The following is a 25,179-nucleotide window of genomic DNA, read 5'->3' as shown; positions in this document are numbered from 1 at the left end:
GGGGGGTGGAGCCAAGATGGCGACAAGAGAGGATCATCTCTTAGATGCTCTCTCTTAAACTTACAACCTAAGGACTCTAACTAAATTTTTGTGAGACAGAACCCACAGAGGGACCCAGTGAGGCAGTTCTCCAACCCAAGGTAACCTAGAAAAGAGCAGAAAGGCTCTGCTCCCCAAAGTTGGAGGGGCGGCCCGCCAGAGGGGTAAGCCTGCCACAGTGAAAGAACTCCCAGAGGCAACCCCAGAGCACTGGGAGCGTGGCTCACAACAGCCGGGGAGTTTCCTGACCTATGCTCCGGGGAACACCAGACCCAACTTTAAGGATGGAGGGGGGTACCTCTGCTAGAGCAAGCATGTGAAGCCCAGCCCTCAGGGTACACAGCAAGCAGCCTGGCTGGGCAGCCCAGATACAGGTACTGGAAGCAGAAGCCAGTAAACAGGAGCCCCCAGGGCATGGGTGCTGAGCCTAGGGAGAGGAGTAGAGAGAGACTGCGGAGCTCTGTCCCCTGTCCCTGGAACAGGACTCTGGGGTTCTGACCACATTCAGATCCTGAGCGCAGTCTAGGACCCCCATAGAACAGCAGCCCCACCCCACCTCAGCCCTGTGGCAGAGGGGTATGCTTATGGTCATTCACAGACCAGGAGGGAAGACAGAGCCTCACACACAGTGATCTTCACTCTCATCAGAGGTGGCTGGGATTGGATGGCCTGTCCAGGACCATAGGGCCAGGTGCATGCTGGCCCTAAGGGGCGGTATGTGGGCTCTGGGCCATAGGGCCAGGAATCTCTCTGCTACCACTCAGCTACCCTACAGCAGAGAAAGAGTGAAAGGAGAGGGATTTGCATGAACTGATGCTGAGATGAGCAGAACCAGAAAAACACTGTATAACCTAACAGCAACATGGGAGTGATGTTCAACCTTGAAGGACTTGCTCATTCCATCAGTGCAACAATTGGGAACAATTTTGGGTTGTCTGCAAAGGAGAGTGCCATGTGTATCCAGATAAGGAGCTGTGGAGTTTGAACAAAGTGCAAGGACTATTCCCTTTAATTTAGAAAAAAAAACCAGTATCTTATTGTCTGATCTTTTTTTTTTTAGGTTTGTTTTTTTTCTTTGCAAGGTAAATGGGGTTAAGTGGCTTGCCCAAGGCCACACAGCTAGGTAATTATTAAGTGTCTGAGACCACATTTGAACCCAGGTACTCCTGACTCCAAGGCTGGTGCTTTATCCACTACACCACCTAGCCGCCCCTTATCCACTACACCCCCTAGCCGCCCCTTATTTTCTGATCTTGTTAACTCTTAGACTTCTCTTCTTTAAGGATATGATTTCTCTCTCATCACACCCAATTTGGATCAAGGTACAACATAGAAACAAACTAAAGACTGACAGAGTGCTTTCCATGGGGAGGGGGAAGCAAGATTGGGGGGAAAATTGTAAAACTCAAATAATATCTTTAATAAAAATAAATAAAAATAAATAAATTGTAATTTTAATTTTTTTTCTCTCCCCTTTACTTTATTGCTCATGTGGGTCTATATTTTTTTGGGGGGGAGGGGTTATTATGTTTACTATTAAACAAGAATATTTTATTAATGTATAAAAAAACCATTATTTATACAAAATAAGAAAATATAAATAAAATCAAAATATCTTTCTACTTATTTTTTTTCCTGGAAGGACAGATCTGTTTATTATTGGTGCAAAATGAAATTCCCTCTTTTCACTGAGTTCCCCCTTGTCCATTCCTCCTAATCTCACAGGACCTTCTACCTTTATCTCTTTTACCTTTATCTCACATGATGAAGTACTTGCTCCTTGCCAGACACATTCCTCTATGTATATAATTCAATTCCATTCCTACTCTTCTAAGAGATCATCCCCTTTAACATTCCCACTGTTATCAATCTCTTCCTATCTTCTGGATACTTCACTAGTGCCTGTAAACACACAAATCTCCATCCTCATAAAGCTCTCATTTTGACCCATCCAGAGCCACTAGCTATCCTACTATATTTATGCCCCCTTTGGTTACTAATATCCTCAAGGCCATCTGCAATAGTATCTGCATTTCCTTTCCTGTCAGTCTCTTAAATCTCTCCAGTCTGGCTTTCAATACCATCATTCAACTGAAACTCAAGTTGACAATGATCAAGAGATTGCCAAATCAAATGCTTTTGCTTTCCATCCTCATCCTTTCTTGACTTCTCATCCTCTTCTTGAGCCTCTTTAAGGTTTTTCTGACACTGTTCCACCCTAGTTTTCATCTCTCCTATTAGAGATTGTCATTCTGGCTCTTTTCTGGTTTCTCTTTTCTGTTCCTTCTCTATCATTTCACTTATTGATTTCTTCAGTTCCCATTGATTCAATTAATTTCTTTATGCTGATGATTCTCATATCTACATTCAGCCCTAACCTTTCTCCTGATCTCCACTTTTGCATCTCCAACTGCCTATTAGATATCTCAAAAAATGTATGTCTTGTAAATAGCATATAATCAACATGTTCAATACTAATGTTTCAACTTTCCACTCAAATTCCATCATTATTATCAAAGACACTACACTAAGTTCCCAGTCCTCCCTCAGGCTCTCAAATTGGGGTCTTCTTCAATTCCTCACTCTTATCCTATATCCAATCTGCTATAGACTAAATGTCTCCTTTATAACACCTCTCGCATATGCTTCCTTCTCTGATATTGCTACCACCATGAAACATTGTGCCACCTAACACATTCCTTTTCTACTCCCTTATTTATTCTTTGCCAGTGATACTGGCCTTCTTTGCAATTCCTCAAATATAACACTCCATCTCCCAAACTTTGTTATTTTCATTGCCCAGATAGAATATTTTCCCATTTCAACTCTGCTACCTGGCTTGTCTAACTTTCTTCAAGTCCTAGCTAAAACTCCTCCTCCTAAAGAAACCTTTCCCTTATTCTATTGCCTTTCCTGTTGATTATTTCCAATTCTGTATAGTTATTCTCATGTTGATTTCCTACATTAGACTGCAAACCTTTTTTTATTGTTATTGTTTACTGACTGACTTGAAATCAACCTTGGTCTTCCCATGTTATCAGTATCATTTCCTAAGAGAAAGCGTTCTTGGGAGGAAGGCAAGCAGAGTTTTCTCCCCATTTCCTGTTATACTGTTTTTAGAATTCTTCATACTTCTCCCTTTTATCACTGCATTGTATACCTTCTTCCTTTCCCCTTCTCCTTTTATGTATTTTCTTCCCCACCCCAAGGTTCAGTAGATTTTAAGTTCCTTAAGAGAAGAAAGAGTTTTTCTTTTTAATCATATCTCTAGGACTTAGCACTATGCCCATGGTACTTCTGGATGTTTGTTGACTATTTTTTAGGTTTTTGCAAGGCAATGGAGTTAAGTGGCTTGCCCAAAGTCACACAGCCAGCTAATTATTAAGTGTCTGAGGCAAGATTTGAACTCAAGTCCTCCTGACTCCAGGGCTGGTGCTCTATCCACTGTGCCACCTAGCTGCCCCTGTTTGTTCACTGTTACCTATTATAGTCTAGCAAGTTTAAAATTTTTTAACACCATCAGTTTCTACACCCAAAGGGCAACAAAAAATGTGCAAACCCTTTGATCCAGCAATACCACTGGTGGGTCTATACCCTCAAGAAATGATGGGAAAGGGTAAAAACATCACTTGTACAAAAATATTCAGGGAAGCCCTGTTTGTGGTGGCAAAAAATTGGAAATCAAGTAAATGTCCTTCAATTGGGGAATGGCTTAGCAAACTGTGGTATATGAATGTCATGGAACACTACTGTTCTATTAGAAACCAGGAGGGAGGGGATTTCAAGGAAGCCTGGAGGGATTTGCATGAACTGATGCTGAGTGAGATGAGAACCAGAAAGTGTACACCCTAACAGCAACATGGGGGTGATGATCAACCTCAATAGACGCACGCATTCCATCAGTGCAACAATTAGGAACAATTTGGGGCTGTCTGCCATGGAGAATACCATCTGTATCCAGAGAAAGAACTGTGGAATTTGAACAAAGACTAAGGACTATTACCTTTAATTTAGAAAAAATATCCTGATATCTTATTGTCTGATCTTGCTATCTCTTATACTTTGTTTCTTCCTTAAGGATATGATTTCTCTCTTATTACATTCAATTTAGATCAATGTATACCAAGGAAACAATGAAAACACTGGCAAACTGCCTTCTGTGGGGGTTGGGGGGGAGAGAAGTTAAGATTAAGGGAAAAATTGTAAAACTGAAAATAAATGAATTCGTTAAGTAGAAAAAAAATAACAACATAAGTTTCACTTGTATTCCTCCCTCTACCACTCCCACTTCTGCAAAGGAATGAAGTAGAAATGTCTTATGTTAGCTCTTATTTGTTCTTTTAAATATTGCAACACCAACTTCTGAATTTTGGAATGATTTAGCTGATCTTCCTCTTCACATTTTTGCAGAAAGTATATTTTTTTTAAATTCTGCTTACTTCATTCTGCAACACTTCATATAGCTCTTTCCATGCTTCTTTGTATTCATTTCATTCATCACATCTTATGACATAGCAATACTTCATTATTCATATACTGTAATTTATGTATCTAATCCCCAGTTCATGGACATCTACTTTGTTTTCTTTCATCCCCATCAAAAAAAGTGCAACTATAAATATTTTAGTTTATATAGGAACTTGCTTCTTTCTGGGTCAAAGGGGTATGGGCATTTTTGTTACCTTATTTGCAAATTATAAACTTCTTTCCAAATGGTCCAATTCACAAGTCAAGCAACAATGTACGGATGGATTTTGCTATCTCTCCAACACCATTTCCTTCTTTTCTCATCTTGGCCAATTTGCAGTGTATAAGGTTGTCATGATTTACATTGTTTTTATTATTAATAAGAGTATTCTATCATGTGACATGTGACTTGGTACTTTACAATTTTTTTTTTTTAGGTTTTTTTAAGGCAAATGGGGTTAAGTGGCTTGCCCAAGGCCACACAGCTAGGTAATTAAGTGTCTGAGACAGGATTTGAACCCAGGTATTCCTGACTCCAGGGCTGGTGCTTTATTCACTGAACCACTTAGCTGCCCATGATTTTTTTTTTTTGGTTTTTGCAAGGCAATGGGGCTAAGTGACTTGTCCAAAGTCACACAGCTAGGTGATTATTGAGTGTCCGAGGGGAGATTTGAACTCAGGTTCTCCTGACTCCAGGGTGGCCAGTACTCTCTATCCACTGCACCATCTAGCTGCCTTTTACAATTCTTTTTTTTTAATATGGTCATATGCTTTAATCACTTATCTATTGAGGAATAGTAATTGGTTTTTAATATATGTACAAATTTAATAATTTATGGCATAGAAAAGATTTTTTTCTCTAGAAGTCACTGTTCATTATCTTTTCTGTTCACATAATTATTCTTTTCTGAAATTTATCCTTTCATCCACTCTAAAGATTTCACTGCTAGGTCTCCATTTACAGCTGTCTTTCTTCTTTATCCACATGAAATGAGAACCATTTTTATTATAATCAGTAAAGGATGTATTTACTAATTCTACCTTTTACATTATTTTGCAATATATTTGTATCCTAGTGATGGTCAATTTTTGTAAATGTTCTATGTGGAGATGAGAAATATACATATCCTTTAGCAGTCACAATTAGAAGATGCCATAAGTCTTTTAGTTCTAATTTCTCAGTAACTTGTTCAAGTCTGTATTTTCCCTTTTGTTTAACTCTTACATTTAAGTTTATGTTTATTCATTTTCTTTAATAGTTTTTAAAAAATATTTTGTGTGTAAACAGAATACTATATATCTTCAGTTAATTTAGTTTAACAATTTTAAGGCAATTCTATTCCTCCTGGCCCTCTTCCTCTAACCCTTAAGTACACCATTCCACTTCTGTTTTGCTCCTTTCCCCAACTCTGGAATCTTGCTTACTAGATCCTTTTTCCTTCTTCCTTTATCCAATCATTTAATTCTTCCCCTTTTTTCCCCTCAGTTAAAGTAGTCAAGTGGAATCCTCCGTTCCCCACCCCTTCAACTTGTTTTATTTCCTAGTTTTTAAAATTTTTTTTACCTTTTCCCCAAAAAAGTAAGTTCTTTCCTTTATTCTATTCCTGATTTAGATTCGTTTTCTTTTTATTTTTTTTGTTACATTTTCACTTTATTAAATTCTCTTTTCTCATTTTAACATTTCTGTGCATTTCCAGTCTATAAAATTTTAATTAAAAATTTTAGATCTTCAGGTGGAGTACCTGGGTTCAAATCCAATCTCAGACATTTAATAATTACCTAGCTGTGTGGCCTTGGGCAAGCCACTTAACCCTGTTTGCCTTGCAAAAACCTTAAAAAAAATTTTAGATCTCTTCTACAAATTTCCAACTAGCATACATACTGTCATCCCATAAATGTAAATTTACAGAATTATAATTTCACCAAGTTCCAGGAGGAAAAAAATTAAAATAATAATAATAATAATAATAATAATTGTAGGTATGGCCAGGTGGTGCAGTGGACAGATAACCGGCCCTGGAGCCAGGAGCACCCAAGCCCAAATCTGGCCCCAGACACCCAACAATCACCCAGCTGTGTGACCCCATGCAAACTACCTCAACCCCATTGCCCTAAAAAACAAAAAAAAAAAAAGACCCAAAGTAAAACAAAATAATAATAATAATAATAGTAGAGGTGGCTGGGTGGCAGACAGATCACTGGCCCTTGAGCCGGGAGCACCCAAGTCCAAATCTGGCCCCAGACACCCAACAATCACCCAACTGTACAGCCCTAGGCAGGCCACCCAGCCCCACCCACCCTGCAATACCCCCCAGAAAATAATAATACAAAATGTGCTTCGGTCTGTGTTCCAACACCACCAGCTCTGTCTCAGGTGGATGACATTCTTTAGGATAAGTCCATAACAAAAGTTACTTCCATATTTTTCGACTGTTGCCATTGCTGATTGCAACTCCCTCCATTCATACTTCTCTACTACCATGAACTATATTTTCTCTCTCCTTTCACTCTGACTCTGCTGTAGGGTAGCTGAATGGGGCAGCAGACAGATCCCTGGTCCTGGGGCCGAGAGGCCCCAAACCCACATATCACCTCTTACCCAGTATCCACCTGGCCCCATGGTCCCAGAGAGGCCATCCAATCCCAGCCCCTTGCTACAAGTAAAAAAGAAAATGTGTTCTATCTGACCACTCTCCCACCAGAGTCCATCCTCTCCTCACATCACTCACATTCCCCCCCTTTCCCCCTTCTCTCCTTCTTACTACAGATGTCTATACTCCATTGAGTATATATGCTGTTTCCTCTCCTAGCCACCTCTGATGAGGGAAAAGATTCCCTCATTCCTCCCTTCCATATCATTCCAATAGCTCATTGTAATAAAGAAAAATCTTATTATATGAAATATCTTAGCCTATTCCTCCTCTCCTTTTTCTTTCTCCCACTACATTTCCCTCTTATCTATTGATTCCATTTTTATACCACAATATATCTTCAAATTCAGCTTTCTCCTGTGCTTCCTCTATAAAAGCTCCTTCTACCTGCTCTATTAACTGAGATTGTTCATATGAGTATTATCAGTGTCATTTTTCTATACAGGAATACATGTAGTTCATCATCATTAAGTACTTCATATTTTCCTCTTCTCCACTCTCTATGCTTTACCTGAGTCCTGCATTTGAAGATCAAACCTTCCGTTCAGCTCTGGCCATTCCAACAGGAACATTTAAAATTCCCCGGGTTCATTGAAACTCCATCTTTTTCCCTGGAAGAGGACATTCAGTTTTGCTGGGTAGTTGATTCTTAGTTGCATTCTAAGCTGTTTTGCCTTCCAGTATATTGTATTCCAAGCCCTATGAGCTTTTAATGTAGTTGCTGCTAAGTCCTGTGTGATCCTGACTGCAGCTCCATATTTTGAGTTGTGTCCTTCTGGCTGCTTGTAATATTTTCTATTTGACTTGGGAATTCTGGAACTTGGCTATAATATTCCTGGGGTTGTTTTTTGGGGAGATTGGTGGATTCTCACAATTTCTATTTTGCCCTCTGCTTCTAGGATATCAGGTCAATTTTCCTGTAGTAATTCTTTGAAAATGATGTCAAGGCTCTTTTCCTGGTCATGACTTTCAGTTATTCCAATAATTTTTATCTTTCCTCAATCTGTTTTCCATATCAGTTGTTTTTACAATGAGATGTTCCACATTTTCTTCTAATTTTTCATTCTTTTGGTTTTGAAGTATTGATTCCTGATTTCACGTAAAATCAGCAATCTCCCTGAGTTCTATTCTTTGCCTGAAGAATTTCTTTTCCTCAGAGAGCTTTCTTATCTCTTTTTCCATCTAACAAATTCTGCTTTTTAAAGCATTGTTCTCCTCAATAACTTTTTGAACTTTTATCCATTTGACCTATGCTGGTTTTTAACATGTTATTTTCCTTGACTAAGCTGCTGACTTCATTGTCATGTTTTTCCTGCATCTCTCTCATTTCTTTTCCCGATTTTTCCTCTATCTCCCTCACTTGATTTTCAAAGTCTTTTTTTGAGCTCTGTCATGGTCTGAACCCAATTTCTGTTTTTTCTTGCAGTCTTTAGATGCAGGAGCTTGTGCCTCGTCTTCAGATTGAGTGTTTTGATCCTTCCTGGGATTATAGGCAAAGTATTTCTCAATTTTTCTCTTACTCATTTCCCCATCCTGAGCCTGGTTTTGGGGTGCTTCCTGAGCTTTTGGGACACTCCCACAAGGATCTTAGTGTGTGAGGCTCTGTCCTCTCTCCTGGTCTGTAAATAACAATAAGCACCCCGCTCTGCCACGGGGCTGAGGTGGAGGGGGACCTAGACTAAGATCAGTATCTGAATGTGTTCAGAGCCCCAGAGTCCTGTTCCAGGGGCAGAGCTCTGCAGTCTCTCTCCCCTCCCCTCCCTATGCTCAACATGCTCATGCCCTGGAGGCGGCTCCTTACTGGCTCCATCTGCTTATGGTTCCTGGATCTGTGCTGCCATGGCCACACTGCTAGCTGTGTGCCCTGAGGGCTGGGCTTCAAGTGCTTGCTCTGTCAGAGGTCCCCCTGCTGTTCCCCCAAGTTGTGCCTGGTGCTCTCTGGGGTATAGGTCAAGAAACTCGCCCGCTGCTGTGAGTCGTGGCTCCCAGCACCCTGGAGCTGCTCCTGGGAGGCTGAAGTTCTTTTGATCTGGCGGGCCAACCCTCCAACCCCATGGAGCCGAGGCTTTCTGCTCTTATCCAGGTTACCTTGGGTTGGAGAATTGCCTCACTGGGTTCCGTCTCTTGAAAATGTAGTTATAGAGTCCTTAGTTTATAAGTTTTGCTCCGAAGTGACTGAGAGAAGGTCCTCTCCTGTTGCCATCTTGGCTCCGCCCCCTCCCTTTCTTTTTAGTGTTTGATTCATGGCTCTTATAATTAATTACTTAATCCTTCATTCTCTAATACTCCTCATAGAATGCCATCACCTATTTTTTTTTTTCTGTTGTGCCTTCTTTTTCTTTAGGTTTTTTTGTAAGGCAATGGAGGTAAATGACTTGCTCAAGGTCACACAGGTAATTAAGTGTCTGAGGTCAAATTTGAAATCAGGTCCTCCTGACTCTAGGGCTAGTGCTCTATTCACTGCACCACCCACCTGCCCCATGGGGTGCCTTATTCTTAGAAATACTATTTCTACTCTTTTGGCTATCAGTTAACCCCAGAAACTGATTCCATCTCTCCAGAGAAATGATGACTGGTCTAAGCAGCAAATCCCTGCAGATAATAATTACTTCCCCAATCTCCCTTTATAGAATATATCTCTTCATATAATAAAAGCTCTCATCAATCGTAACCCATTACTACCACTGAAAAACAGTTTTCTCCCTTTTTCAATCCGTTCCCTTACATCCTTATAGATTTTCCTGAGGTTTCCTTTCCTCCAAAGAAATTGAAAGTGATTTTCAGTTTTCCCTTGATTTATTTGGGTATATCACGTACCTCTTTAACCTTCCTCTACCCCTCCCCCTTCTTTTATACACCCTCTTCTTATTCTGTAATTTAATACCACAATAAATACTAATTTATCTATTGAGAAGTCATGTTTTTCTATCATGTCTATTTGATGTTTGACTTCACCCTTGTCACCTTGAATACCTAAAAAATGTAAGGTCTATTTTGTTTTCCTTGGTTGCTGTCATTTGCTTACCCTTCTTACATTTCTTTTGTCTGAGAAGTAAAAAGTAAATTTCTTCATGTCTGATTTTTTCTAGTAATGTTTCATATACTTTTTTTTTAATTGAAGATGCTTATTTTTTCCATTTATGCCAGGGTTCAGATTTGCAGGGGTAGCTCACCCTGGGGTGCATCTTTAGTTTCACGGCTCTTCAGTATACACAATTCTATTCCATCCTGTTACTTCTGGAAGGTGAAGTCTTGTGCTGTTCAAATTTCCTTTCATTTATTTCAAAATATTTCTCCTGGTCACTTAAAAATGTATCATTTGCTTTTTAATATGGATCTATGTTTAGCATGGTTATACATGTATAGCCTATTTTGCTTTCCATCAGAGGGAGGGGAGAGGAAGGGAGGGGGGGGGAAATTGTAAAACTCAAAATCAAGCAAAAAAATGATTGTTGCATGTAGCTGGAAAAATAAACTATTATTTCCTGCAAAAAAAGTTTTTAATGGAATTCTTAAGTTAAACTAGTATACATCTTTGAATTCTTTAGAATCTGGACTCAGAAGTTCTAGACTATTTTCCTGTATTGTTTCAAAGTTGTTTTATTTACCATGATCCTCTGGGAAACCTAAGTTGTCTCTAAACATCCTGACTTCAAGATCAGTATTTTTTGCTTCTATGAAAAGTAAGCTTTCTTTTTCTTAATGTCTTTTGCTTCTCTTCCAGATTGTCCTTCAATTCAATGTAACTGCATTCCCAATCAGTTGTGCTCATTTGCCTTTTTAGTGAAATGTGCTAATACAGATTCACATTTTTTTATTTGATACATTATTTCTGCTGTGCAGACCATAAATACCAGTTTCACAATTAGTATTTCTCTTTTAAACCACTCATGAACATCCTATGTGCTTCTTTGCTCTCTTGTCCACAGGGTCTTGTGTCTCAGGTATTAATTCAGTTTTCTTTTGTCTTGAAAAAATTTATTCATAAGTGCATGAATTTTTTTACCTGATTTGGAGACCATATTCCCTTCTGTTACTGATATCTTCCTTATTGGCTTCTCTGCTCAGTGTCTTAAATTGAGATTTCTTCCTCCTGGAATCTTCGGTATTTATTATTTTTACTTATTTTTTCCTTTTGCTTACTTTTCTGACTCTCTCCCCTGTGATGGAAATTTCTCTGGGGCTAGACCTCAAAGTTATCTTGGCATCACCAGTACCAAAAGTTTTCTGGGGGGGATAGAACTCACCCCAGTTGAATGCTGGACTCTTATCCTCAGGCTCAGTGGAATGTCACATAGCCTCAGACAGACATCCTTTCCTTTTCCCTGTTCTTCAGTTCTTTACCTGAGCTTTGTTTATTGTATCAAGTGCTGCTACCAAATTGATCTAGTTTCTATAAGGGAGTGGTCAAAATTCCCTATGGTTTCCCTTACTTCCTCTCCAGTAATTGGTACTTCTCTGTTAGAGAGAAATAAATCAAGAAATTCAGTTTGGGGGCAGCTAGGTGGCGCAATGAATAGAGCATCAGCCCTTGAGTCTGGAGTACCTGAGTTCAAATGGGAACACAGATACTTAATTACCTAGCTGTGTGGCCCTGGGCAAGCCACTTTACCCCACTGCCTTGCAAAAAGAAAAAAAAAACCCTAAAAATGGAAATAAATTCGAAGAGGGGCAGAGCCAAGATGGGGACAAGAAGGGAGTCTTAGGTGCTCTCTGATAAAACTTGAAACTAAGAACTCTACCTAAACTTTTGAGAGACAGAACCCACAATGGGACCCAGTGAGGCAGTTCTCCTACTCAAGGTAACCTGGAAAAGAGCAGAAAGGCTCTGTTCCCTGGGGTCGGAGGGGCAGCCCGCCAGAGTGAAAGAACTTCAACCTCCTAGAGGCAGCCCCAAGGCGCTTGGAGCCACGGCTCACAGCAGCAGGGGAGTCTCCTGAGCTGCACCCCTAGGAGCACCGGGCACAAAGTGGGGGAACAACAGGGGACCTCTGCCAGAGCCAGCACGTGGAGCCCAGCCCTCAGGGCACGCAGAGAGCAGCATGGTCTTTCAGCAGTCCTGATGGGGAAACAGAAACAGGCTCCTGTAAGCAGGAGCCCCCAGGGCATGAGCCCATGGAACCTAGGGAGGGGAGTGAAGAGAGAAAGACTGCTGAGCTCTGTCCTCTGCCCCTGGAACAGGACTCTGGGGCTCTGACCACATTCAGATCCTGATCGCAGTCTAGGCCCCCCAATAGAACAGCAGGACCCCCCCCCACCTCAGCCCTGTGGTAGAGGGGGGTGCTTATGGTCATTCACAGACCAGGAGGGAGGACAGAGCCTCACACACTGAGACCCTTGCGGGAGTGTCCCAAAAAGCTCAAGCACCCCAAAACCAGGCCCAGGCTGGAAAAATGAGCAAGCAGAGAAACAAAAGGAAGACTATTGAGAAATATTTTGCAAATGAGCCCAAGAAGGATCAAAATACTCAGTCTGAAGATGAGGAAGCACAAGCTCCTGCATCTAAAGACTCCAAGAAAAACAGAAATTGGGCTCAGGCTATGACAGAGCTCAAAAAAGACTTTGAAAATCAAATAAGGGAGTTGGAAGAAAAACTGGGAAAAGAAAGGAGATGCAGGAAAAACATGAAAATGAAGTCAGCAGCTTAGTCAAGGAAATCCAAAAAAAAAAAATGCTGAAGAAAATAGCATGCTAAAAACCAGCTTAGGTCAAATGGATAAAACAGTTCAAAAAGTTATTGAGGAGAAGAATGCTTTAAAAAGCAAAATTGGCCAGATGGAAAGAGATAAGAAAACTCTCTGAGGAGAACAAATCCTTCAGACAAAGAATAGAATTCAGGGAGATTGAAGAATTTAACAGAAATCAGGAATCAATACTTCAAACAAAAAAAAAATGAAAAATTAGAAGAAAATGTAAAATATCTCATTGAAAACACAACTGATATGGAAAACAGACTTAGGAAAAATAATTTTAAAATTATTGGAATACCTGAAAGTCATGATCAGAAAAAGAGCCTTGACATCATTTTCAAAGAATTACTACAGGAAAATTGCCCTGATATTCTAGAAGCAAAGGGCAAAATAGAAATGGAGAAAATCCACCGATTCCCCCCAGAGAAAGAGATCCCAAAAAACCAACCCCCTAGGAATATTATAGCCAAGTTCCAGAACTCCCAAGTCAAAGAGAAAATATTACAAGCAGCCAGAAGGACACAGTTCAAATATCGTGGAACTGCAGTCAGAATCACGCAGGACTTAGCAGCAACTACATTGGAAGCTCGTAGGGCTTGGAATATAATATACCAGAAGGGAAAAGAGCTTAGAATGCAGCCAAGAATGAACTACCCAGCAAGGCTGAATGTCCTCTTCCAGGGAAAAAGATGGACTTCAATAAACCAGGGGAATCTCAAATGTTCCTTTTGGAATGGCCAGAGCTGAACAGAAGGTTTGATCTTCAGATACAGGATTCAGGTGAAGCATGGAGATTGGAGGAGAGGGGGAAAATATGAGGGACTTAATGATGATGAACTACATGTATTCCTGCATAGAAAAATGACACTGATAATACTCATATGAACCTTCTCAGTTAATAGAGCAGGTAGAGGGAGCTTTTATAGTTGAAGCACAGGAAAAAGCTGAATTCGAAGATAAAATATGGTGCAAAAATGGAGTCAATTGAAAAAAGGGAAATGGAATGGGAGAAAGAAAAAGGAGAGGGGGAATAGGCCAAGATATTTCATATAAGATTTTTCTTTATTACAATGAGCTATTGCAATGATATGGAAGGGGGGAGGCAAGGGGGAATGAGGGAACCTTTGCTCTCATCAGAGGTGGCTAGGAGAGGAAACAGCATATATACTCAATGGGGTATAGACATCTGGAATAAGAAGGAGGGGGCAGCAAGAGGAAGGGGTGGGGATGTGAATAAAGGAGGAGAGGATGGACCATGGAGGAGAGTGGTCAGATAATACATTTTCTTTTTTTAGTTCTTGCAAGTGGCTGGGATTGGAAGGCCTGTCCAGGACCATGGGGCCAGGTGGATTCTGGGCCTAAGGGGTGGTATGGGGGCTCAAGGCTTCTTGGCCCCAGGACCAGGGATCTGTCTGCTGCGCCACTCAGCTACCCTACCGCAGAGTCAGAGTGAAAGGAGAGAGAAAATATAGTACATGGTAGTGGAGAAATAAGAAAGGAGGGAGTTGCGATCAGTAATGGCAACGTTGGAAAAATATGGAAGCAACTTTTGTGATGGACTTATCATAAAGAATGTGATCCACCCATGACAGAGTTGATGGTGTTGGAACAAAGACTGAAGCACATTTTTTGTTATGATTATTTGGGGGAGGGTGCAGGGCAAGTGGGGCTGGGTGGCCTGCCTGGGGCCACATAGCAGGGTGATCTTTGGGTGTCTGGGGCTGGATTTAGACCCAGGTGCTCCTGGCTCAAGGGCCCATCTGTCTGCCACCCAGCCACCCCTAGTATGATTACTATTTTATTTTGGGTCTTTTTTTCCCCTTCTTTTTGGTTTTTGCAGGGAAGTGGGGATCAGGTGGCTTGCATGTCACACGGCTGGGTGATTGTTGGGTCTATGGGGCTGGATGTGGGCTCGGGTGCTCGTGGCTCCAGGGCTGGTGCTTGGTCCATTGTGCCACCTGGCCATACCTACAATTATTACTATTATTTTTTTTATTTTAATTTTTTTCTCTCCCCTTTATCGCCCAAGCAAGTCTATATTCATGGGGGAAGGGGTATTTTGTTTACTCTTAAACAAGAATATTTTATTAATGTAAAAAAAAAATTTGTACAAAATGAGAATTAAAAAATAAGATAAAATTAAAAAAAATTAAAAAAATAAATTCTGTCTTGAAAATCAAAAAAAAAAAAAAAAAGAACAAGTTCACAGTTTGGCAAATTCCTTTACCAATGATTATCAACAAATTACCTGAGTCATTCAATGTGTCAGTGGTGGGACATGAATTCAGGTATTAAAGGCAACTCTCTAGCTATCATTCTGCTTCACAGCATTGCTTGGATATCCCACTTTTATTAGAGATAATTTTTTCCCCCAGTCAACAATTTTCCTTCTTACTTTTTTTTTTTGGGGGGGGGTTGTTTTTTAAACGTGTGTGCAAGTCCTAACAGCAACACAGGAGTTCTATCAGTGCAACAATCGGGCATAATTTTGGGGTATCTGCAATGGAGAACACCATCTGTATCCAGAGAAAGAATTGTGGAGTTTAAACAAAGACCAAAGACTATTACCTTTAATTTAAAAAAAAAAAATCGTTATCTTATTATGCAATTTTGCTATCTCTTATACTTTATTTTTCTTCCTTAAGGATATGATTTCTCTCTCATCACCATCAACTTCAATCACCATCAATGTATACCACAGAAACAATGTAAAGACTAACAGACTGCCTTCTGGGGGGGGGGGGGAAGCAAGTTTAGGGGGAAAAATTGTAAAACTCAAAGTAAATAAAATCTTTCTTTTATTTAAAAAAAAGTATGTACATGCAAATTTTCTCAATTTAGGTAATCACAGCAGTAGTCATTGGGCAGAGGTACAACATGATGTCTTCTTGGTAACTAATTACCTTCCTTCCCTACTCTACCCTACCTAGCTCATACTCACTCCCACCTCTGTCTCTTTTCCTCCCACATATTGTTATCCTCATTCCTTTGCAATTTGGTGTTTGGACAACTAGACTCACTCTTCCTATAGAGAAGCTTGTGTCTTCTCTGAATTCAAGGGAGTCAGAGATATTCTCCATTTATTTTGGAATTAATTACCCCAGACTTTGGAGAAATGAAACTATTACAATTCCGAACTTCCACACTGAGGCTGAATCATACAGGTGTACATCTTATTTTTTGTAATTTTCTGTCTCCTCTCTGGCTAAAACTTAAATCTTTTTAAATGTAGATAATTTCTTGGATTAATTGAGGACTGCAGAGAATAAATAAATGTTGCTGGAACAGAAAGTCAAATAGTCTCAGCTAGGCAAAAATTCTTCACTCTCATCCAGCTTATTTCTAGAAGACGATTTGTTCAAATCATCTAAGATTTTCTTTTTAATAAAAAGCAAAATTATCAATGAGAAAATGATCTTTAGGATAAAATTCTGTAATATCAAAATTTAATCTAGGCGAACAAAAGAGGTTTTATAATTATCATACAAAGTATATTTAAAACTTCACTTGCTATTTACAATCTGTGGATAGATTGTTTGTATATCATGTTTTCTTAGTTTTCTACCTCTTGCCACCTGAGTTTTAAACAAACTTTTGTACCAATTTAATACAGCAATTATTGTACAATAACTCAGATCCAAGAGTTTATCTTGTAAGTCAATCTAAATATGTACATACATTCAATGCAAATAAAAATGTTATTAATTAAAGAAAATTTGCCTTCTGACTCATCAAGTTAAGGTAAACTATGATTAATGTGAAAAATATTAATTCAAAAAATTCTTTGTAAATTACTTTATTAAAAGATTAGTCATGACATGGAAAAAATATACTTACACTGTTTGGATGTTGAACAGCAGCTTTGTATTGCAATCTCACCCTCTGAGGCATCATCACATCATCCTACGATAATCAGCATACTATTAAAAAGACGAATTTATTACACTTATATATACATTAAAGTTATTTATTTGACCATCAGTTCATGAATATTTTGATAGAGGGAGTTTAACTCACCAAAAGTTCCATAAATCAATTAATTCATAGATCCAGTAGAATCATTTCACTACACTATAAACTAAACAAAAAATTTAAAATAAAAAAAAATAAATTCATTTGTCTGACCCTTAGGATATTAATATGTAAAATGAGAGATTAAATAATATTCAAAATCCCTCCCAGTTCTAGCATTATGAAAGTCTTTGAAATATTATCATCACTGTGGCTAGTTTTTTAATTTTTCCCTTATTTTATCAAACTAATAAAAGTAATAATTTCAGATATAAAACAATTCAGATTTCACATGAAGATCTTTTTTAATGAACTACTAATAGCATGTTTTATCCTACATCACCCACAGTATTGCTACCAAAATAGGATAGTATTTTACACTAATAAAGAATTCTAACATCTTAAGATTCCTATATTGTGATAGCCCAAATATAAAATGTAGCATTACTGTCCTAAAAACTGTATCTCATCAAAATGAGTCAAATCCTGTTAAAATATTTTTAGGGATCCTATGGGGGAGAGGGTTGGAAATTCTACCTATTTCACATCCCACCAAAAGAAAGCTTTGGTTATCTACTGTTTGCCCTCAAATTCAATGGAATTGAGTACCCTCTGAAAGAATATTTCAATGATTCCCAATGTATTTTGTTACATGAACCTTTTTCTTCAATAACTACCAAAAAATGTATAAAAACCCTCACAGTTATTTGAAATATTACTCATAAAACTCCTTTTTAAGTGCTAACAACAGTTAAAACTTGGAAGTTATTTAATATTATTTATGTTCAACAACATTTGCAAACAAATGTAATATTAAATAAAGAATAAGAGTTCTTGCTGGATTACTTTTGAAAGCTGTTACAGGATTTCCCACATAAAATGATCATAATTATAATTCATTTTATAACCTTATATTTATAATTATATTCAATAAAATTTTATATTTTATTGTAATTATGTTATATAAAATTCATGGTGTAGCTTTGGGGGCAAAAACTGTTGCTATTGTTAGCATTTAACAGAGTATTTTATCTCTGGTATACTAGTTTCAATTATAGAAACTTTTCTCAATAACTTATCCAATTTGAGGCAGCTAGGTGGTACAGTGGACACAGCACTAGCCCTGGAGTCAAGAGGACCTGAGTTCAAATATGCCCTCAGACACTTAATAATTACCTAGCTGTGTAACCTTGGTTAAAGTCACCTAATCCCAATGCCCTGCAAAAACAAACAAAAAAAAATTAGTAATAACTTATCCAATTCGCCAATTGGTCCATTTGAAAGTCCACCGAAGATAAGAGTAACATAGGGAAAAATTTAAATTGAAAAATGGCCCAGGGGGCGGCTGGGTGGCAGTGGATAAAGTGCTGGCCTTGGAGTCCGGATTACCTGGGTTCAAATCAGGTCTCAGACACTTAATAATTGCCCAGCTGTGTGGCCTTGGGCAAGCCACTTAGCCCCATTTGCCTTGCAAAAAACCCCCCAAAAACAAACAAAAAAAAATGGCCCAGGTATAGCAATGAGAGGCAACAAAAGGTTTGTTTTGCCTCTCCAAAGTATACTAGAGTTCCTTCCTTTCCTTTATCTGTTAACTTCAGGTTTTGTTTATCATACCAATGTCAAGATGGATGTTTCAGATCTTCCCCTCCATCAATTAATTAATCATTGAACAAGGAACTTCCATTTAGAGCATCCACAGTCATATATCTAAAAATCATATAATTAATTCTTAGTAGCTTCTGCTGCTTTGACCACCACACTCAATAGCACAGAAATTGTCTCAGCAATCATATCTGCTAGTTATTTCAGGATCAGAGAAGGCAATTCAGCTGAACCAGGTATCATGATTATTCACCTAGGGCAGTTAACTTTATTTTACCATCCCTTTACTATATCTATCCTTATCTCAAGGATTAATTCCCTATTTACCATTTTTTTGTTAGGTCATTCTTAGGATTAAGGTCTTTCTCCTTTGCAGAAAAGACAAACAAAATAGGCTTTCAACAATTCTACCTTCTCTCTGTCCTCAATTATTCCATCTACCTCCAAGAAAGGTCCTCCTCTTTCTTTGTTCCTCCTTTTTCACCTAATGTAGCTTTTAAAAAAAACTCCTTTTTTAGTGGGTACCCTCACTAGCCTCAGTTCACAGAACTTTAGTAATCCTGATACTATCATGCCAGGTTCTTCTATACATTTTATGTTACATGGTACTGACTCTATTTTCTATACATTTCTTTTGAAAATCTAAGTTGTGTGTGTCCATATCAATTTCTTCAGCCAAAATTCCATTTTTCCTCCTAACAGAATAGGTTTCAATCACTTTACAAACATTTAAGTGCCTTCTAAGGTTTACAGTTCCTGCCCTCAAGGAGGTGACAAACACACACAAAGAAGCAGAAAATCGGGGGAAGGGTGTGAAGAGAGGGAACAGTGGAGTCTGAAGAAGCACAAGCAATCAGAAATGAAGAGAGGGCTGACCTCGGAGCCTCAGAGACACTGTAAAAATCAACTTGTCTAAGACTGATTTCATCTTGCTCTCCCCTAATTTTCCTGTTAATTGTTGAGGGTAGCATCATTCTCCCAGATGTCATCCTCAACTCCTCACTGTCTCACCAACCCACCTCTCATATTCAATCTTCTGACAAATCCTGTCAATTTTATCTTCATAAGACTCCTCACATATGTTCCCTTCTCCTTTCTGACACTGTCACAACCTTGGTATAACCCTTTATCACCTCACTTCTAGACTACTAATAGCCTGCTTGTTAGTCTCCATGCTCAAGTTTCTTTCTACTCCAATTCATCCTTCACTCAGCTGTCAAAGTGTTAAATCCCAGGTCTAACCATATGACCACCAATTATTCAATAAACTCCAGAGGCTCTCTATTACCTTCAGGATCAAACATAAAATTTCCTGTTAGCTTTCAAAGCTCTTTATATCCAACCCCCTATCTATCCAGTATTCCTAAATCTTAAAGCTAATCCAGAAACACTTAACATCCTTGCTGTTCCTCATGTAAGATATTCCAACTTCCAACTCTGGGAATTTTTACTGGTTGTTCCATATGGCTGGAATGCTCCATCCTCTCATCTCCTCCTCCTTGTTTCCCTAGAGTTCCAGCTAAAATACCCTTTACTACAAGGAGCCTTTCCAGATCTCTCCTAATGCCAGTGTCTTCCCTCTGCTGATTATTTCCAATGAAGTGTGTCTGTGTGTAGAGAGAAGACAAACTATACATATATATATACACACACACACACACAAAATATGTGCATACAAAATACACACTCTCATATATATTTTATTTGCATATAATTATTTGTATAATTATATCCCTCATTAAGTTGATCACCTTAGCTGAAGAGGTTCTCTGTACATCCTTAGTAAACACTTTAAAAATATTTCCCGATTGCTTTCCCTGGAATATCAACTCTTTTCCTTTTTTAAAAAAATTTTATTTATTTAAGGCAATAGTGTTAAATGACTTGCCAAAGGTCACACAGGTAGGCAATTATTAAGTATCTGAGGTTGAATTTGAACTCAGATCCTCCTGACTCCAGGGTCAGTACTCTCTATCCATTGTACCACCTAGCTGCCCCTATCAACTCTTTTCCTTTAAAAATAAATAAATTTTTCCGGAGCAGACCAGGGAATGTAGAACTAGAGGATGGTGTTTTGTTAAGTGGGGTTTTCAAGTATTTCTTTGACCAAAAATCTTATATAAAAATAAAATGTCAATTGTTTTTAAATCATGGCAATGATTTTTTGATAAGACATTTTAACTAATTAGCTAAAATAAGGGTTTAATTAACAAAATGAAAGTTTACTCACCGAATCCAAAAAACAAAGGTAAGACCCAGAACTCTGTGCTATTGCTTGATTTTTAGAAAATCCAACTGTTTAGAAAAAGATAAACATTTCGTGTTATTAGATTTCAATTGCTAGTTGCTTTCAAAAAGCTAAATGTCACATAAAGTATGTCAAAGTAATACATCTTGTTGAAAACAGGAGAGGGAAGAATGGGAGAAAAGGGAGAAAAATTAAAAAGGGAAAAGAAATAATAGGTTTTCCTCTGGCTGGTTCCTTTCAGAACCTCCATTTTAAGGAAAATTTCCAGACCAGCCATGTCTTCGAATTCTCTCCAAGTTCTGCTCCTAACTCTCCAAACTGTTTCTACCAGCACATGACTACTGTCCTCTACCTCAACCCCTGCACTGTTCTGCCTCCTTTTGTATATAAGGAATAAGAATAAGGATTGTGTTTCTGTTTCTATTTGTAAATTTAGCACTTAGCACAGACTGCCATGTAGTAATCATTTAGTTTTGATTTACTTTGCTATTGATAACATATATATTTTTTTCTAAGTTGTAAATCATTTGAATATGTTGTAAATTAGGATGAGAAAAAATTACTAGACTGAATCAAGTACAGTTCATTCTCTCATTTAATAAAAATTATCAAGCACATACTATCTATATAGCACTATACTAGGCACTGTTGGAGACACAAAGAAGGTGACCTCAAGGAATACATGACCTGTTTGTAAAGTAAAAACATATTCTTAGGAAAATTAAATAAAAACAAGGAAGCAAGTGATTAAGTATCAAATTAAGTATGGATTAACAGTCCTAAATCAGGAAAAAGGAAAGTTTAAAAGGAAAAACAAATGATAGAACAACAATAATAATTGCTAGCATTTACATACTACTCTAAAGATTGCAAAGTGCTTTACATATCTGATCTCATTTGATCTATACAACCTGAGAAACTAGATATTATTAAACCCATTTTATAAATGGAAAAATGAGGCTGAGAAAGGTTAAGTGGATTACCCAGGATCATACAGCTTGTAAGTGACTAAGACAAGACAGTGGATAAAGTACCAGCCCTGGAGTCAGGAGGACGGAGTTCGATTATGGCCTCAAGTTACTTGAAACATCCTAGCTTTGTGACCTTGAGCAAGTTACTTAACCCTGATTGCCTCTCATCTGGGCCATCTCCAGTCATCCTGATTCACATCTGGTCATAGGACCCAAACGGCTCCAGAGGAGAAAGTGAGACTAGTGACTTAGCACAGCCTGCCCCCAATATCCCCCTACCCCTCCACTCTCCCCACTATCCCTCCAACCCACCCACTTAAATACAATTCTTGTTCTTGTCATAGTTATCACCTCTCTAATGTCACAGTCTTCTTTAAGAACTAAGGACAATCACAATCACAATCATCATCAAGACAAGATCTGAACTAGGGTCTTCCTGAATCCAAATCTTTCATTTTATATCATACTTTCCTCAATCCAAATCTTTCATTTTATATCATACTTTCCTCACAACATTATCCCATTTCAAGAATTAAAACTTGAAATGGGAAAGATATGAATGAGCAGAGAGAAGACAGAGAAAACAATTTAGATCAGGGAAACAACTTAAGTAAAGATACAGAGATTGGGGGGGCTGTGTGTGTGTGTGTGTAAAGAACAGATTAATTTGACTAGGGCAGTGGGAGATAAGATTAGAAAAATAAGCAGAGGACTGTCAAATGTCTAATGCCAGACAGGACTTTTCGCTTGAATGCTCTAGAGTCATTAGATATTTTTATGCAAAAAAGGGACATCAATCAACAGGGATTTATTAGGTGCCCACTTTAAGCCAGAAATTATGCTAAGTGCTAAAAATATAAAAAATATAAATATAAAAGGAAACAATCCCTGCTCTCAAGGAGTTCATCATGGCAAACAACAGAAATGGAAATCCCTCTTCAGGCTCTCCTTAAGTCACTTGACTACTGCCTCATTTACAGGTCCCCTAGTCAGTAAACTCCAGTGACTTCATAATACCATCAGAATTAAATATAAAATTCTGATTGGCCCTTCATAACCTTCCTCATCCCCTTCCCCATTTTAGTATGAAAGGCTCTCTCTAATCTTGCTTCCAATCTCATCTCCTATCATATTACTATCACTCTACCCAAATCGAACTAGACTCTTCAATATTTGTCAAACATGTTAACTTTATTCCTACCTCAAAAGCCCTACCCCTTTTCTACTATATCCTGAACCAGACACAGGTCAACATCTAATTTCTTCATGATACCTTCTGAACTTATTGTGAGGAATCTCTGATTCATGATTCTAATCGACTGACTACTAAAACTATATTTCTTATTATACCTTTACTAGGATCATCAAAAAATAATAAGTGACAAAGTTAATAAAAAAGGGAAATAGTTAATGTTGGAGGAGTCATGAGATGATAAGTATAGTGATATTAGTGGAACTGTGAACCGGTATAAACACTTTAGAAAGCAATTTGTTGTTGGGGGTGAGGGGAGAGAAGCAAGATTAGGAGAAAAATTGTAACTCAAAATAAATAAAAGCTTTCTAAAAAAAAGTATAAGAACACACACAAAAAAGAAAGCAATTTGTGATTTTGGACTAATTGAACCAAATGTCCATAGCCTGTAAACTTTATCATTCCACTGAAACTGGAATCCAATGGCTTTTTCTCAATTCTCATTTTCCTTGATTTCTCCATAGCCTTTGACACTCTTGATCCCTCTCTCCTCCTTGATTCTAGCTTCTCTCTAGATTTTTGGGATACCACTTTCTTCTGGTTTTCCTCCTATCTAACTGCTCCTTCTCACTCTCCTTTGCTGAATCTTCCTTTGGGCAATGCCCTCTAACTATAGCTCTTTCTCAAGATTCTGTTCAGCGCCTTTTCTTTACCCTCTAGATTTCTTCACTATCTCAAAACTATCCTGATAACATCCAATCTCATATCTCTCTCACCTGCCTTTCAGACATCTTGAACTGGATTCTAGTAGACATCTTCAAACTCCAAAACAGAACTCATTATGATTCTCCCAAATTCTCCCCTCAACCAATCTGTTGACAAAGCTTATCAATTTTACCTTTGCAACATCTCTCACATATGCCTTTTTCTTAGGCCACACTCTAGTGCCACCTTATCTTCTCATGCCTGGACCATTGCAATGACCTGGTAGTAGTTCAGCTTGCCTCAAGTCTTTACCCACTCCAATTAATCCTCCATTCAGTCACTATAGTGATTTCCCTAAAACATAGGGTCAAACTGAGGGATAGTTTTAGGTGGATAGAATACTGACCCTGGAGTCAGGAGAACCTGAGTTCAAATCCAGCCTCAGACATTTAATAATTACCTAGTTGTATGACCTTGGGCAAGTCACTTTAACCCCATTGCCTTGCAAAAAACCAAAACAAAGCCATAAGTTCAACCATATCCTCCCTCTACTCAATAAACTCAGTAGTTTATTACCTCTAGGGTCAAAAGCAAAATGCTGTTTGGCATTCAAAGCCCTTTATAATCTAGCTCCCTTCTTTGAGCTTCTTGGAAGACCTATCATGTACTCTTCAATCCAGGGACTCTTGCTTTGGGCATTTTCTGTGTCTAGCCCTTTCCAGACTATCCCCTGGAATGTGCTCTCTCTTCTGCTCTGACTAATGACCTCGCAAGGTTCCTTTTTTTATTGTTATTCAATTATTTTCAGTTGTCTGAATTTTCAGGATCACATTTGGGGTTTTTGGGCAAAAATACTGAAGTGGTTTCCCATTTTCTTCTCCAGCTCACTTTACAGATAAGGAAACTGAGTAAACAGGGTCACCCAGTTGTGCTGGATGCCAGATTTGAATTCATGAAGATGAAATCTTCCTGACTCCAAGTCTGGCAACTCTGCCTCCCCTTTAAGTTCCAACTAAAATCCCTCCTTTTACTAGAAGCTTTGCCCAATGCCTCTTAATTCTAATGTCTTTCTTCTGTTAACTATTTCCCTTTTACACTGCTTCATTCAAATAATTATCCCACCTTCTCAACCATTCCAACCCATCATGATCTCTTCTCCTCCATGACTCCCATGAAATCCCATAGAAATGAAAATAAGAAGGATGAGGCTTGGTTCAGACTCCTTACTTCATCAGCATAGGAAATGCCTAAATTCCCTCTCCTTCAATATAAATGAGCAATTGGTTGTACCTTAAAATCTTGGAGCTGCACTGATCAGTGAGACAATGAGAGACTTGCCCAGAGATAGAACTTGAATTCAATGTTTCTTGAATTCAAGGTCAATTTTCTGTCCATTATATCTAGGTAGCAGTTATTAAAAACAATATTACCAGACAATTCTAATCCTATGTCTTTCCATCTAAAATATGTAGGTGAATATATACACATATAAATGAAATACAGAATTCATTTGTTTAAAAACCATGAGGGAAGGAAATCTTCATCTTAAAGCAGTAAACAAGCCAGATACATACCATAAGACAGGTATGACTGTTTCCATGAA

General features: G+C 38.4%; 1 protein-coding gene across 6 annotated transcripts in view; it reads right to left on the bottom strand.

Moving 5' to 3' along the window:
* The window catches only part of B3GNTL1 (UDP-GlcNAc:betaGal beta-1,3-N-acetylglucosaminyltransferase like 1), a 211,678-nt gene that overhangs the window by 180,335 nt on the left and 6,164 nt on the right, over positions 1 to 25,179 (bottom strand). For all 6 annotated transcript variants that reach the window (XR_012476024.1, XM_074225202.1, XM_074225198.1 and 3 more), the window contains exons 4-5: positions 20,691 to 20,755; positions 16,685 to 16,750 (exon numbers count right to left, since the gene is read on the bottom strand). Coding sequence is in view for 5 of the 6 variants with exons in the window: in XM_074225202.1 (XP_074081303.1) it covers positions 16,685 to 16,750; positions 20,691 to 20,755 (131 nt within the window). In the remaining variant the exon portion in view is untranslated. The remainder of the gene's footprint in view (positions 1 to 16,684; positions 16,751 to 20,690; positions 20,756 to 25,179) is intronic.

Source organism: Macrotis lagotis, chromosome 2, assembly GCF_037893015.1.
Source record: "Macrotis lagotis isolate mMagLag1 chromosome 2, bilby.v1.9.chrom.fasta, whole genome shotgun sequence".
In the NCBI taxonomy this organism is placed as follows: domain Eukaryota; kingdom Metazoa; phylum Chordata; class Mammalia; order Peramelemorphia; family Peramelidae; genus Macrotis; species Macrotis lagotis.
Note: the sequence above shows the minus strand (reverse complement) of the source record. Positions and strands in the feature narration are given on the sequence as shown.